The sequence below is a fragment of the Lontra canadensis genome, unplaced genomic scaffold (genome assembly GCF_010015895.1).
Source record: "Lontra canadensis isolate GAN:19392208 unplaced genomic scaffold, GSC_riverotter_1.0 scaffold3, whole genome shotgun sequence".
Lineage (NCBI taxonomy): Eukaryota > Metazoa > Chordata > Mammalia > Carnivora > Mustelidae > Lontra > Lontra canadensis.
This window is the reverse complement of record NW_022630997.1, coordinates 44,838,324-44,852,754: the sequence shown is the minus strand read 5'-3', so window position 1 is coordinate 44,852,754 and position 14,431 is coordinate 44,838,324. Positions and strand designations below refer to the sequence as shown.

The 14,431-nt window shown below is 53.9% G+C and overlaps 1 protein-coding gene across 4 annotated transcripts in view; it reads left to right on the top strand.

Moving 5' to 3' along the window:
* Window positions 1-363, top strand: part of PALD1 (phosphatase domain containing paladin 1) — a 74,997-nt gene extending 74,634 nt beyond the window's left edge. For all 4 annotated transcript variants that reach the window (XM_032841206.1, XM_032841199.1, XM_032841191.1 and 1 more), the window contains exon 20: window positions 187-363. In XM_032841206.1, coding sequence (XP_032697097.1) covers window positions 187-339 — 153 coding nt within the window. In that variant the 3' untranslated portion in view covers window positions 340-363. The remainder of the gene's footprint in view (window positions 1-186) is intronic.
* Window positions 364-14,431: the final 14,068 nt, after the last annotated feature.

The window sequence follows — 14,431 nt, the reverse complement described above, 5'->3', positions numbered from 1 at the left end:
TAGTCAAAACAAAAGCTTGGTCAGGGCCTGAGCTGGTGGAAGGCAGCGCTGGGCCCCAGCCTCACCTGTGTGATCTGGAGCCCAGCAGGGGGAGGGGCGGGGGGGGGGAGGGCGTGGTGACGTGGAGGGGGCGGGGTGACCCTCTCTCCCTGGGACTACCGCCCCCAGCTCTGCTGTCTTCCCCAGGTGGCATCGAAGGCGGGAGTCTACGAGATCCTCAACCAGCTGGGCTTCCCCGAGCTTGAGAGCTCGTGGGACCAGCCCTTCTCCAGGCTTCGCTGCCGGTGGCAGGAGCAGAGCCGCAGCCCCGAGCCCTCCACCCCTGGGGACTTCCTGTAAGATGTGCCCCCCCATCCTTGCCCACCCCCCACCCCCCCCACGGCTTCATGCAGGCTGGGGGTGCTCCAGGTGCTCTCCACGGGGAGTGCTCTCAAGGAATCCATGCCCCAGCTTCCCGGAGACACTGGGGCAGGGTTGGGACCCTTTTTCAAAAAGAACTTTTTATAGGACAAATAGTGCACAGTTATGCTTGTGAACAGCAGGCGCGTGCGCCTTGCAGACTGCAGACGGCTTCCGAGGAGCTCAGTCCCCAAGTAGCCGAGCAAAGCTCCTCGCCATGGCCACTTGTGCGCCCTCCTCTCTCACCCCACAGTGGTCCCAACAGCCTGGGGTGCTGGGCTGCTTTTCCTCTCTTGCTGCCCTCCCTGCTTGGCTCCTGGTCCCCCGGGAGTGGACAGGGCTCTGGTGGACTTGTTACCTTAAGGCAGCTTCCCACCCAGTATCCTTGCCTCTCGTGCCCCATCTCTAGCCTGGAGACCTCAAGAGCGAGACCCCATGGCCTGCTGGGTCTGGCAGAGGCTCTGCCTCTCCTTCCTTCCCCGCCCCGTCCCCTGGGGCTGGCTGGACTGTGGAGGTCCTCCAGCTGGAAGGGCAGAGTCCCTCTCAGGAGGCAGGAGCTTCTAAAAGGTGGTTGCAGCTCTATAAAAGAGGCCTGCCCTGCTTTCCAGGGAGCCAGGGTAGGTAGTGCTGAGGAAGCCCAAGCTCCCAGCTGGGGCTCCCTCTCACTTCTTCCCTGCCCTGGCTGCCCAGATGGCCCCAGATCCCCTCCAGCTGCAGCAGGAGCCCCGAGGATGGCTGGGTGGCCCCGAGTGAATAGCGGAGTATTCGAGTAGGCTGAAGGGTGTTCCAGGCCATCCCAGCTGAGGACCCCTGAGATTTCCCTCCAGAGGGAGCAGAGGGGCCGAGGGTTGGGGAGCAGGAGGCCTTGGGAGCAGCCGTCCCCACGGTGGGAAGGCTTCGAGGAGCGGTTGGCCCTGTGGACGTGAGTCGTGCGGCTCTTCATCTGGGGACCACTGTCTGCTGACGCCCTGGGTCTGGTGGTGCGGAGGCTGCCCCTTAGGCCTGGCTCATGGCAGCCTGGGAGCCCTCCTTGGTTGAACGCATGCACTTCTGCAGAAAAACAGCAGAGGCATCTCTGGTCCTGGGAGGAGAGGCCAGAGTTGTTCACATCCACCTAGTAGTGGAAAATATTTGGCCATTTTGGCTGAAATCTTTTGCAAAACTACTGTATGTCTGTTCATTACCTTTTCAGATTTGTTTTTTTGTTTTTAGTTTTGCATGTATTAAAAAGTTTTCATTTCTTTGCAGACAAGGTCTAGATGAGGGGTCACAGATCAGGCTGAACTGGGAGGGATCCTCTGTGTTCTCACGGTTGGCCCTGACATTCAGCTGTGCTGGGACCACAGGCTGGTCACTTTGCCTCTCTGCCTCAGTTTCCCCATTTGTAAAATGGGAGAATAATACTTGCCTACCTACCTCACAGGGGTGTTGTGAGGACTCATTTGTGACTTTTTTTTTTTTTTTTGTACAGAGCTTTTGAGCATTAAAAATGGCTAGATGTGAATTGTGCCTGCCTGCTGATATGTTCATAGTATGTTCTAGAACGGATGCGAGCTGTGGTCCTGGCTCCTTCAGAGTAATGGTGGGGGGGCAGGGTGAGTTGAAAGCACTGACTCTCTGAGAAGGTAGGTTTGTCCAGACATCCCTCTCGTTCCTTCACTTTCTTCATGTGTGACTCTCTCACTCTGGATGCCTGGAGCTGCCATGCTGAGCCCCTCCTTGAAGAACATGGTAAAATAGGCAAATTCATGCTAAAGTGTGAAGGACTGTTGTGTTTGGACATGGAGCAAAATGGAATTTCAGGGGCTATGATGGAGGATGGACCTCAGCCTCTCCTCCCTCCTCTCACTTCTGTAGGCTTTGGTTGGCCCCTTCCAGCCCCTAAATACTTGGACACAACGGCATTGAGAGGTTGGCGTGTAAAGAGGTAGTGAGGAGTGTGAGGCAGAGGGCAGAGATCCCAGATCTCCCAGCATTAGGGGAATGAGACCTTCTGGGTTATATTTCAGAGGTCAGCTGGAGGTGGTCAGAATGGAACCCAGAGCCCCATGGGTTAAGGGTGATGATCTGCCCAGCCTTGGGGGAAGGTCTCCTGGGGTTATTGCCCCGCTGGGCAGAGTCCAAGAGGCTCCCTCGGCCTTCTGAATGTGAATGCAGAGACATGCGTCGTCGTGGTGTGTGTGTGTCCCCTCCGGCTCCCTGGGCCATCCCACCTGTGGGAGGGCATCGGACCGTTACGTGAAGGGTACCAGCTCCCATGTCAGGAGCCCCTCTAGGGCAAGACACCCAAAGACTGTTCAATAAGTGAAGACACGTGAAACCTTTGAACAGCCCCTGATGCATCATCGTAAGTATGCGGTCAGTTTTAGCCAACTTGGCAGAATCAGTCCTTTTGGGGTGCTCAGGAGCAGTCTCCTCACTTATCCCGTGTGTGGTCATCACTCTGGGGGCTTCCCTGTACCTTCCAGAACTTTAGATATCACAGAGCTCTGACCCGCTCAAGCGCCCAGGCTGGGAGGTGTCACTGGGGACAGGGCCTGGGGTCTGTGTTTACTTGCAGTCGAGGAGCCCGACGAGGTCTCTTGGGTGAGCTGCCACACTCCCCTCCTGCTACTCCCAGGGCTTGGCACCTAGGCCAGCTGCCTCCATGTGCCTGGCTCCCACGCCCTTACCCTGGGTTCTATCGCACGGGCTCCTGGGCCTTATGGGGGTCCTGCCACACCAGTTTGCTCCTGTGTACAGACCAGATGGGCCTTCGCTGGGACCCTGCCTGCCTTAGGGATGCATCCGTGGGTGCTAATGAGCACTTGCCGGCTTCTGTGTCTAAGGGTGGGTGTGGAAAGTGAAGATGCCTGTATGGGGGCTGTGGGCAGCAAGTCAACAGTCACACACAGGGCTGTGACAGGGACAGCCCCACCTTCCAGAGCCTGTGGTATTTCCAGGAAGAGAATGAACGAGTCATTTGCACTGGGGATGGCGAAGACTGGGATGCCGCGGGCTGCCTGTAGATAGGAGCAGTGAGGTCAGGTACAACGTCCAGAGTTCTGCCTGGGGCCCCGGCTTCCATTGCTCCCTTCTGATGGAGCTTCTAGAATAAGGAAACACTGAGGGTGTGGACCCTGGGGGCATGGACCCCAGAGACACGCTGGGCCCAGAGTCAGGCCCCCTCACCCTAGGACCCCCAGGACTCAAATGATCTGAGTTATTTCTGACCCTACTTACCCTCCCAGCCTTGACCAGACTCAAGAATTGGCCATAGTCTGTGGAAGGGGGACCCCCAGAGTGCCTTTGGCTTCTCTGCTCATCCCAAGAACCAGTCTAGGATGAACTGGAAAAATGGCACCCGCCCAGATGTTGCCTGACAGATCTCCCTTGCCGTGTCCAGTCCGGGGCCCCCCAGCTTCCCTGCAGGCTCAGCCCTGTTAGGTGGCTACCTTGGTTTTACCTTGAGAAAGGCCGTTTATCTTTCATTCCCATAAGTAAGGCATGAACAGCAGCTCACTAGGAAAATTCAACCAGTATCTTCATCCCCCTAGCTTACCACCCCCCTGCCGGTGGCTAAAGAAGGCAACTGGCGCTGTCCCTGGCTGTGGCATCCCCCGCCCCTGTGTCTGGCCATAGCAGAGACACACAGCCATCTCTGCTCTGGCATCAAGAGTGATTTCAGCATGTGTACCCTGGCCTTTGAGATCTCGGGTGACTCACCTTGTCTTTCCTAGTCTCCAGTTCCTCAGCTGTAAAGGAGATTAAAATACTTGCTTTGTCCGGAAAGATCAAAGTGAATGTAGGGCGTCCTAGTGCCTTGTCTTAACACTCCGCAGGAATTCCTGCAGGAATCATCTTTGTTCGAATGAGTTTGTTATTCTAAGACCCTGAGCAAAGGAGTCCGGCCGAGGTGGTGACAGGGACAGTGGCGGAGGTGGTGACCTGGAAGTCAGGGAAGCTTGAGCCAGTAGGCGAGTGATGGCAGGGAGTCAGAGGCTAGTGGGTGCCTCCAGCTGTCTGGGAGGCAGAGCTCCGTCTGTGTGTCCTTCCCTCATGGAGGAGTCCGTCAAGGGGATGCAGGGATGCCCCGGTGTCTCATGCAGCTCTTCTCTTAGGAAGGCCCTGCGGACTTCTCTCTGGTTAGAACAGGTGCGGGGCCCCGGGAAGGGCAGACTTGGCCATGTCCTACAGGAAGCCAGCAGCGGGGAGCTCTGGGGGAGCTGACTGGAGAGTGTTTCTTAAGTTTGTTGTGGTTGGATTAGGGCAGACAACCCAGCTTCCAGAATATTTCCCTGTCTCTGGGTGGCCCAGGAGAGAGCAACATTGGGCCAGGAAGCTCCAGGGGCCATTAGAGCTAGGCAGTTTCTGCCCACTGCAATGTCTCTCCCAACTGGCCGCCTAGCTTGGGTCTTCTGCAGTGCTCAGCCCTATAGCTCCTGGCCATGAGGGGACCCTTTCTTCCCTCTCTCCTTCCCCAGCTGTCAGACCCTCCTAGCCTTCTGCTGCCTCCCCTTCATCCTTCATGGTGGGGGGGTTCCCCAAATAAACCTCTCATACATCTAAACCCATCTTGGTGTCCATCACTCTGAGGACCTGAACAGCACCCCCTCCCTCTTGTCTTGGCCTCTCTGAGCAGCTACTTTGTCTGCTTCATGGGGAAGGTCAACCTTCTCTGGCACTGCTCGGGGAACATGACCTCCTGTTTCCTTCTTCATCTGTTCTTCATTGCCCTGCCGTCCCGTCTCCAGGGAGGGGCCGCTGGTCCTGCAGGTGGGGACCAGGACACCGTTGCTCAGGCTTCCCTGTGGCTAGAGGGATGGAGAAGAGAGGAGGACAGAAGGAGTTGATACCCCCAGATCTGCATATGGCGGTGCAAGCCTCTGATTATTTTCTAAATAAAGGGAATGCTCATTTTAGCGGTTTTGGAGCCGCACCTCCAGTGTGTGCTTCAGAAACGTCTTCCTTGCCCTTCCGAAGAGTAAGTGTACTCTTCCCCTTGCCAGCACCGCCTGTTACTTTTTTTTTTTTTAAGATTTTATTTATTTATTTGACAGAGATCACAAGCGGGCAGAGAGGCAGGCAGAGAGAGGGGGAAGCAGGCTCCCTGCTGAGCAGAGAGCCTGATGCGAGGCTCGATCCCAGGACCCTGGATTTTCTCTTATGAATTATCTGTGTGTCCTTTGTTGACATCTTTAGGGTGTTTGTCTTTCCCTTCTTGGTTTGTAAAGATGGCAATGCTTCTTTTCCCATGTATGTTGCGTTATTTAGCTTGAAAATGTCATCAGACACACACGTTCCCTTAGAGCCTGTCCTCTCTGTCCTTCTGTGCCCTCAGTCCACACTGTAGCCAAATGGTTCTCAGATCACTGACCCGTGCTTCTTTTGTTATGTTCTGTAGGAGAGTACTTACTTTGTCAGGCACAATATTTGGCTTTGTTTATAGTCCTCATCTCATTCAGCACTCCAGCAATACCACAAGATAGTAGTGCTCCCCCCATTTTGCAGGCAGGGACACTGAGGCCCGGAGAGTGTGTGATTCCAGGCCCTCACTCAATTCAGAGGCGAGTGTTAGAGCCAACAATGTCGGGATTCTCTTTGCTACTGGAATCCTCTTTGGCATTTTCAAGGATTGGAATCTTTCTGGAAAACTGCCCTAGCTCTTCGTGCTTGGGTGGTGGAGGGATTGAGGGGGACAGAATTTCTTTGAAAACCCTCCCTCAAGGTCTTGTGGGTCTCGGACTCGATGCTGTTCAAACCCCTACATGCTTTCTAGAGGTTCCCCTCAACACCCACAAGAAATGCTTGTTTCCTATGAGTCATAGTGACAGATTTCTAAGACTTGAGCCTTTTAACTTTGACTTCAAACCTCCTCTTAGTGGATTCTTTCTTTTTCTTACCATCTGCTCACGTCACCCAGGCACAAAGCCTATGGGACAGCACGTCTACGCTCTCCCAGAGTAACTGTCATTCTTGTCGTTCTTTCCTTGAACTAAGTGAGGCCATCTTCTGGGCTGAATGAAACCCCAGTGGTTTATAACAATACACGCTTTCCCCTTCCCACTCTGACATTTGAGGTCCCCAGTCTTTTAAACTTTTGCCAATCTGATATGGAAAAAAAAAGTAGTCTTATTTTTATCTTAATATGACTTTTCTAATTACTTCTGAGATGGAACATTTTTCATGTGTTTATTGACCCTTTGGATTTATTCTCCTATGGGTTTTTCTACCACGTGGCCTTTCTTACATTAATAGGCATAAATGTTTCATACAATCTGTTTAATTCTTAGATAGGTAGCTAGATATACAACCAATTCTTTCACTCAGTCTCCCTGGTCTTAGAACCATTTTATTTTATTTTATTTACTTTAAAAGTATTTTATTTACTTATTTGAGAGTGAGAGAGAGAGAGAGGGAGAGAGCACATTTGAAATGTATGAGATTTCCAGTTTATTCTTTTCTGGGTTGAATGAGCCTCATCTCTCCGAAGATCTTCTTATTTGAGTGCTGGTTTGGTTAGCTCTTTTGGTTAGTTCTTTAGTGAGCGGAGTACTTGTCTTTCATGTTGTTGGTTTTCCTCTGTGGCTGGTGAATTTCGGTTGTGCACTCATCTTTTTTTTTTTTTTTTTAAAGATCATTTATTTATTTATTTATTTGACAGAGAGATAGAGGAAGAGCACAAGTAGGCAGAGCAACAGGCAGAGGGAGAGGGAGAATCAGGCTCCCTTCTGAGCAGGGAGCCCGATGCGGGACTTGATCCTAGGACCCTGGGATTGTGACCCGAGCAGAAAGCAACTGCTTAGCCACTGAGCCGCCTAGGCGCCCTGGTTGTGCACTCATCTTTGTCTTGAGATTTCAGACTGACCTCTTTGTAAGATCTGTGCCTACTGAGCCCAGCCTGGGCCGGCAGCTCCAGGGGAGGGAGGGGCTGTGCTGATGCCCGCGTGGGCCAGTGGCTGCCCTGCTGGTAGGGGTGCCCCTTGTGTGAGGTGTGTATCTGGCCCAGGCTGCTGCCGGAAGTGCCCCACTCCCTGCTGCTACCTAGGGCCCCCTCCACTGCTACCTTGACTTGACCCAGTCCACTTAGGGGGCCCAGGGAGAGTCAGACTCTCCAGCTGCCTCTATTAGAATGCTCCAAGCCACGCCACGATGGGGGCCCAGGCTTCATCCTCCTCTCTGGCTTGGCATCTCTGAGCCGGAAGCTTCCTTACAGGGGGTTCCTCCTCTCCCAGAGGTGTTCACCTGCGCGGCGTGTGGGCTGCCGTCCCCCCACCTGGCCCATCCTACCGGTCTTCTGTTTTTCAGGGACTCCTCACAGTTTCTGACCTCTTCTTCAGAACTGGCACAGAATTTTAAAACTGTACACTTCTTATGGTATTTTTAAGGACTTTGGGTTGGAAAAGGGAGATAAGAGCGTATCTTCAACCTTAATTTTTAAGATTTTTAAAAATTTATTTGGAGGTGGGAGTACAAGTAGTGGAAAAGACAGAGGGAGAGGAGGAAACAGGCTTCCCGCTGAGCAAGGAGCCCGATTGGGGGCTCGATCCCAGGACACTGAGATCATGACCTGAGCCGAAGACAGATGCTCAATCGCTCAATTGACAGAGCCACCCAGACGCCCCATCTTAATTTTCAAATACAAATAGTTTATGCTGTGTGCTGGGCCCTGTGGTAGTCAGGGTCCCGGCAGAGAAAGAATGACAGGCTTAGCTCGGATCGTGATGACAGCTGAACGCAAGGACCATTTGCAGAGGCATGGGCGGGGTGGAGGGGGCCAGCTGGGACTGGTGAGGTCCCCAGGAGCTAGTGTAGGGGCGAATGATCAGGTCCCCAGGGGATGCTGATCAAGGGCAGCACAGCATTCCGCGGAGCACGTGTCTTCAGGGGATGCTGGGGACCATCGCCAGGAACTGAGTTGTTGGGGAACAACCATGGCCCGAGCAGGGCTAGTGGAGGTAGGGGAGCGATCTCTCTCTCCTCATCCGCTGATCTGTCAGTGCCTCCCTCTGACCGGAAAAGTTCCCAGCACCATGGTCTGGGGGACCAGGGTCCAGACACGGGGAGTGGGGAGACAGAGGAGCAGAGAACAACCAGCACAGCCTCTTCCAGCCCCTGGGTGGGCACCATCCCTCCAGAGATGCCACTGGTATTTTGATCAGGATGGCGTTCAAAGTATAGCTTGCTCGGGGCAACATAGACATTTTAACGACGTTTATTCTTCCGATCCATGAGCATGGAATGTTTTTCCATCTTTTTGTGTCTTCTTCAATTTCTTTCACGAATGTTCTGTGGTTCCTCGAGTACAGATCCTTTACCTCTGGTTAGGTTTATTCCAAGGTATCTTATGGGTTTTGGTGCTATTGTAAGTGGAATGGATTCCCTAATTTCTCTTTCTGCAGTTACGTTGTTAGTGTATAAGAAAGCAACTGGTTTCTGTGCATTGATTTTGTATCTTGCCACATTACTGACTTGCTATATGAGTTCTAGTGATTTGGGGGTGGTGTCTTTTGCGTTTTCCATAGGAAGTATCATGTCCTCTGAGAAGAGAGAGACACAGATTTTTCTAAGGAAGGTTTGCTGAGGAGGAAAGTAGGCCCCTTGGGAGCGAGTCTCTGGGAGGAGTGGGGAGGGGAAAGGAGAGCCATGGGCGGTGGACCTGGGTCCTTATGTGTCCATAAGTGGGGGGACTCTCCATGAGTGAGTCCTGAGCCAGTGGTTACTATTGGGCACGAATATGTACCTGATACATTGCTCCAATGGCCCCGGTCTCTGTTTGTGCATCTCTAAAATAGAGCAGACGACGTGCCCCTGCCCCAGATACCCTCTTTGAGCTCGGGCTAGACTCCCCAGCTGTCTGTGGAATCAGCAGCAGGACAGGCCTCCACCCATGAGCAGGGCCCCTTTCCGAAGCTGCTGTACCTGCCACGTTTGTCGCTGCTCCCCGGCGAGGTCCTTTCCTGCAGAAGCACGCGTGTGAGTGAGCTGTCAGTCTGGCCAGGGGATGCAGGAGGTGCTGGGTGCTTGCTGGAGAAGCCTGCTGCCCGAGTCACTTAGCAAGTCAGGACAGAGCCCACCACACACACCTGGTCTGGGAGGGCTTGGGGATGTTCTTCACTCCCGATGCTACCGATAAGGGCCCTTTGGTCCAGTTTTGTTGGTACAACAAAGACAATAAACAAACAAATGTTTTTTAGAAATAGTCGGGGGGAGGGCACGCCTGGGTGGCTCAGTCATTAAGCGCCTGTCTTCGGCTCAGGTCATGATCCTGGGGACCTGGGATCGAGCCCCACATTGGGCTCCCTGCTTGTCGGGAAACCTGCTTCTCCCTCTGCCACTCCCTCTGCTTGTGTTCCCTCTTCCGCTGTGTTTCTCTCTGTCAAATAAATAAATAAAATCTGAAAAAAAAGAAAAGAAATAGTTGGGGGACATAATTAGGAAAGAAACGACCAGATTGTCTATATCACTGAACCGTTTCAAGGAAAGCCCTTGTGTTATTTTCAGATAGGCTACGGATGCTAACCAAGACTGAGCTGCTGTGTGTGCCCAGGCTGGGGTCCCTGCGGCTTCTGCTTCTCCAGTGGGTACCAGATGGAAGTCAAAAGTCGTTGCTCAGAGTTTATAAGCTAATTTGCACGGTTTGCTTAATAAGCACATTTGCCCAGTTTAAATGGTTTCCAAAGGACTTGAAAGCACTTTGGGTTCTTAACAAAATCATAGAATTCCCTGCCATCTCATTTGCCCTGTGAATTGGTTCTGCAAACCATGTTTTTGAAATCACGATCAGATGTTTATGTTTAGACTGCTGGCTCCAGTTAAAGAGAGGCTTTTCGACTTCTCTGCCCAGCATTGCTCTGTTGGGGGTGGGAAGGGGGGTTCTGGCCAGACTGGAGCCCTGTCCCTGGGGCCCTCCCCCTGAGCTGCCTCCAGCGACTGGCTGCTCCCTTTACAGTCTACTCTGGGGGAGGGGGCGGCCTTCTGAAAGGAAGGGAGTGGACTTCCTGGGCCAGTCTTCGAGGCCTCAAACTAGCCCTCTTCTTGTCCTGCCTGCGGGGTCCTGGCCTACTGGCTGAGGAGGTTAGAGAGGGAGAGAAGGAGAGTCCGCATGCCCCAGCACTGTGCCCCACCCACACAGACGCTCAGCAAATGCGTGTTTCCTGCTTTTCCTTCAAGCTTCCCAGAATTCCCAATCCAGGCTTCCCTACCCTCTTCCGGTCCAGAGGGTATGGCTCAGTGTGTGCCCCTAGTTCCAGCCCCTGGGGAGCGCTGTGCAGCCTGTGGGACTCACTTCCAAATGCCAAGGAGAGCAGAGGGTGTGGCGAGGGTCTCAGAGAACCTTGCAATGCAGAACTGACCAGGGCAGAGGGAGCCAGAGGGAAAGGGGGGATCTCCCCATGGGAGGAAAGGAGAGATTTAGGGGGATGGGTACCACCTCAGGTCTGGGTCTGCGGCAGCCAAGGGGCTTGTACCCAGGGAAGGCAGACTGGGAGGGGAGGCCTGGGGGCCGGTGCAGGACGTGTACTCTGGACCACTGGTAGCCCAGCCCCTGGTTCGAATCTTACCCTTCCCAACATTGTGGACAAGTTACCACACCTTCCTTAGCCTCAGTTTCCTTATCTGTGACGTGGGGCTCCTGGGAAAGCAAAACTAAATAATGCATGCTTACAGGGGCCTGCCCCATCGTGGGCGCTTGAGTCGTGGTGGATGAAGGTGAAAACAAACAGAAACCCCTAGAGTCCCAGACTTACCCTGGGGTTTACTAGGTGTTTGCACCCCTGGTGCCCCTATGCCTAAGGCCAGGGACAGCTTGGCTGGCTCTGGGGGGTCCCTTTCTCCAAGTATATCAGTTTCCCACACCATTGCTGGGCAGTGGGGAGCCTGCTTCTCCACCAGGGGAAGCCCCAGCAGGCGAAGATGGAGGAAGGCTCGGCTTTCTCTCCAACCAGCCCAGCCACAGCATTCCTTACCTGCTTTCTCAGGAGCTGGGCTCCAGGGCTCCTGTCTCAGCCACCCCTGGCTTGTAGTCCTTTAGGGGCAGAGATGCACGTCAACACGTGTCCACTCCCTAGTGTTTATTGAGTAACTACTATGTGCCAGGTGCATATGAGGGGCTATGAAACCAGTTAGGATAAGACAGAGCGACTTGGCACAGTAGGCCAGGGAATCTCGCCACCGAGGAACGGGTGCTCACCCACCCAGCTTTCTGCCCCTGCCCCTGTCCAGTGGGGCCCCATGCTCTGTAGGGCGAAGGCAGAGTGGTGGGCAGAGCTGGGCCTGGAAAAGCTTGGTGTGGCCATGGTCCTGCCATGAGTGTGAGGATGGTCTCCCCATGGCTGGACAGTGGAGCTGGCTCTTTGCTCAAGTCCTGGTTTGAACAAAGGAAGGTCAAAGACGACGGCAAAGAAGCTAGTGGCACGCTGTGGAGACAATTTGGCAACCATGTGACAACCATAGGACCCAGCAATTCCACTCCTCAGTAAACATCAAAAGAAGTGAAAACAGGGACTCAAACAGATACTTGCACCCCAACGTCATAGCAGCGTTGTTCACAGCAGTCAAAAAGCGGAAATGACCCAAGTGTCTGTGGACAGACAGCCGGATAAACAAAGTGAGATGCACATAGGATGGAAAATTGTTCAGCTGCAAAAGGAGCTACAAGAGGTGTCCGACAGGCACCGTAATATGGATGGATGTGGGAAACACTGCGCTTAGCGAGAGAAGCCAGGCACAGAGGACAAACTGTACAATCCCATTTGCGGGAGGCACCCAGAACAGGCAAATTCACAGTCAGAAAATTGAGTAGGGGTTACAGAGGCTGGGGGGAGGGCAGAAGGGGAGTTACTGCTCCCTGGGCACCGAGTTTTTGTTGGAGATACTGGAAAAGTTCCAAGCATAAATAGGAGTGAGGCTTATGGACACTGGGAATGTATTTAAAGCCACGGAACTGGGGCACCTGGGTGGCTCAGTGGGTTAAGTCTCTGCCTAGGGTTCAGGTCATGATCCCAGGGTCCTGGGATGGAGCCCTGGGTTGGGCTCTCTGCTCAGCAGGGAGCCTGCTTCTCCCTCTCCCTCTGCCCCCTCCCCCAGCTCGTGTGTGTGTGTGTGTGTGTGTGTGTGCGCGCGCGCCCTTTCTCTTTCTCCTGTTTCTCTCTCAAATAACTAAAGAAATAACATCTTTATAAAAAATAAATAAAGCCACAGAACTATGCACTTACAAATGGTTAAAGTGTTAATACTATGCTACGTATATTTTATGACCTTTCTAAAGAGCCAGCGGCAGCATAGAGAGATTCCTCCCCCTGTGAGGACCACCCCCAACGTGGGTCCCCTTCAGCCTCTCGAGGCATGGAGATGGTCCTGAAGACTAGGAGGGGGCCGTAGTGCAGACTGTGCTCTCGGCATCTCAGGAGTCGGATAGGGGCATGAGCGGAGGAGGTCTGGATCGGAGTGGGGGAGGGCCCTCAGCTTTCTGGGAGATGTCATTTCTAAAATGGGAGTAAGTCCACCCCCCACCTGGGTTGCTGGCAGATTAAATGCACCAACACATGTCTGGTCCTTTGGACACTGCAGTAAGTGGCCCAGAAATGTTGTCTGTTAGCATTTCATTTGTGGCATTGGTGGGGGAAAAGAATGGAGGAGGGGAGGCAAGGAGAGGCAGCGAGTCTCTCAATGCCTCCGGCTGGGAAAATGCTTCGCAGAGTGAAATCACACCCAGTCCCCCATTCCCGCAGGAGAGGGGTAGGAGTGGATGGCACGATGTCCCGATGTCCCCGCTGTCTCACTGCCTTGGGCAAAGGTCCTCTGTCCTACAGGGGCTGATTACTGCGAATACGGACAAAAGTTTGGGGGGCAAAGACGTGTCCCGGGGTTGTGGGGGAGGTCAGTCTCATGGCAGGATGGTTGAGTCTCACGGGGAGTCTGGGTTTCCCAGGGGGAAAAGCCGGTGTCCTGCCAGCGAGCTGACGTCACTGCCTTTTTAAGAGGAAGCTGGGAACCAGCTGTTGTGCAGATTCACTGTGAGCCAGATGTGCCGTGGGAGCCCCGTGGCACATAGATTCCGACACAACCCGCAAAACACTAGCAGCTGCTGTGAGTCTGGCCGGCCAGGCTGTGTGTCTGGGCCTTTAGAAAGAGGAAGGCAAGCCAGGTGGGGTTCCTTACGAGCATGGGGAGGTGCTTGTGCTCAAGGGGCACTCCCTGGGCACTGGAGGTGTTGGGCCCATCCGGCCACGCCCACTGAAGGCCAGGGCCCAGCCCCTTCCAGCTGGAAAGCGGGGCAGAAATCAGGGTTCTAGTCCCTGTTTTGTAGCTAGGAACCATGGGATCCCGCAGGGGAGGGGGTTGCGTGATTGCAGTGAACTACGGAGAGCTCACTGAGGTTGAGACTCGATCTTGGCTCAAAATCAAGGTTCATACGATACGTCTCTGGCTAGTCTGGGTAAATGTGTGGCCAGGCTCAATTCATTTGTGGCCTGGCTTGGCTGGCAGTCCGTGGCTCTCAAGGGTCCTGTCTGTCATAGGGGTTGATTGCTTCTCTGTGGGTGACACTAACCCTAACCACCTGGTGAGAATCTCAGCGGCGCCAGACCCATTCCCCACCCCATCCTGCATGGCATGAGGCTGGGCAGCTGCTCAGTCTGGTCCTGCCTGTGTGTGTGTGTGTGTGTGTGTGTGTGTGTGTGTGTGTGTGTGTGTCCTCGGGCTACGGAAGCCTTAGCTGGAAAAGGCCTCATCAGGCAGCAGGGTTGGGGCATGGGGAGGGATCCCCAGAGCACGTTAAGGGGGCGGGCCTGCCCTCCTAGGGTCACAACTTTCCTAGGCCAAGTGGATACCTGTTGAGCCCAGAGGAAGAGCTGTCCCCCAGTTGGAACTGCCTCATTTGTGCCTGAGCCATTGATAAGTGAGAGGTCGGGACCATCCTTCCCTGTCCCCATCCACGAAAGGCTCCCATTTCTATTGACAGTAATAGAGAGGCAGCGGCCGGGCCAGCCCTTCCACCCAGCCCTGTGTGCTCCCTCTGTGGCACTCTCCCAGAGGGAGGTGTGAGGGACAG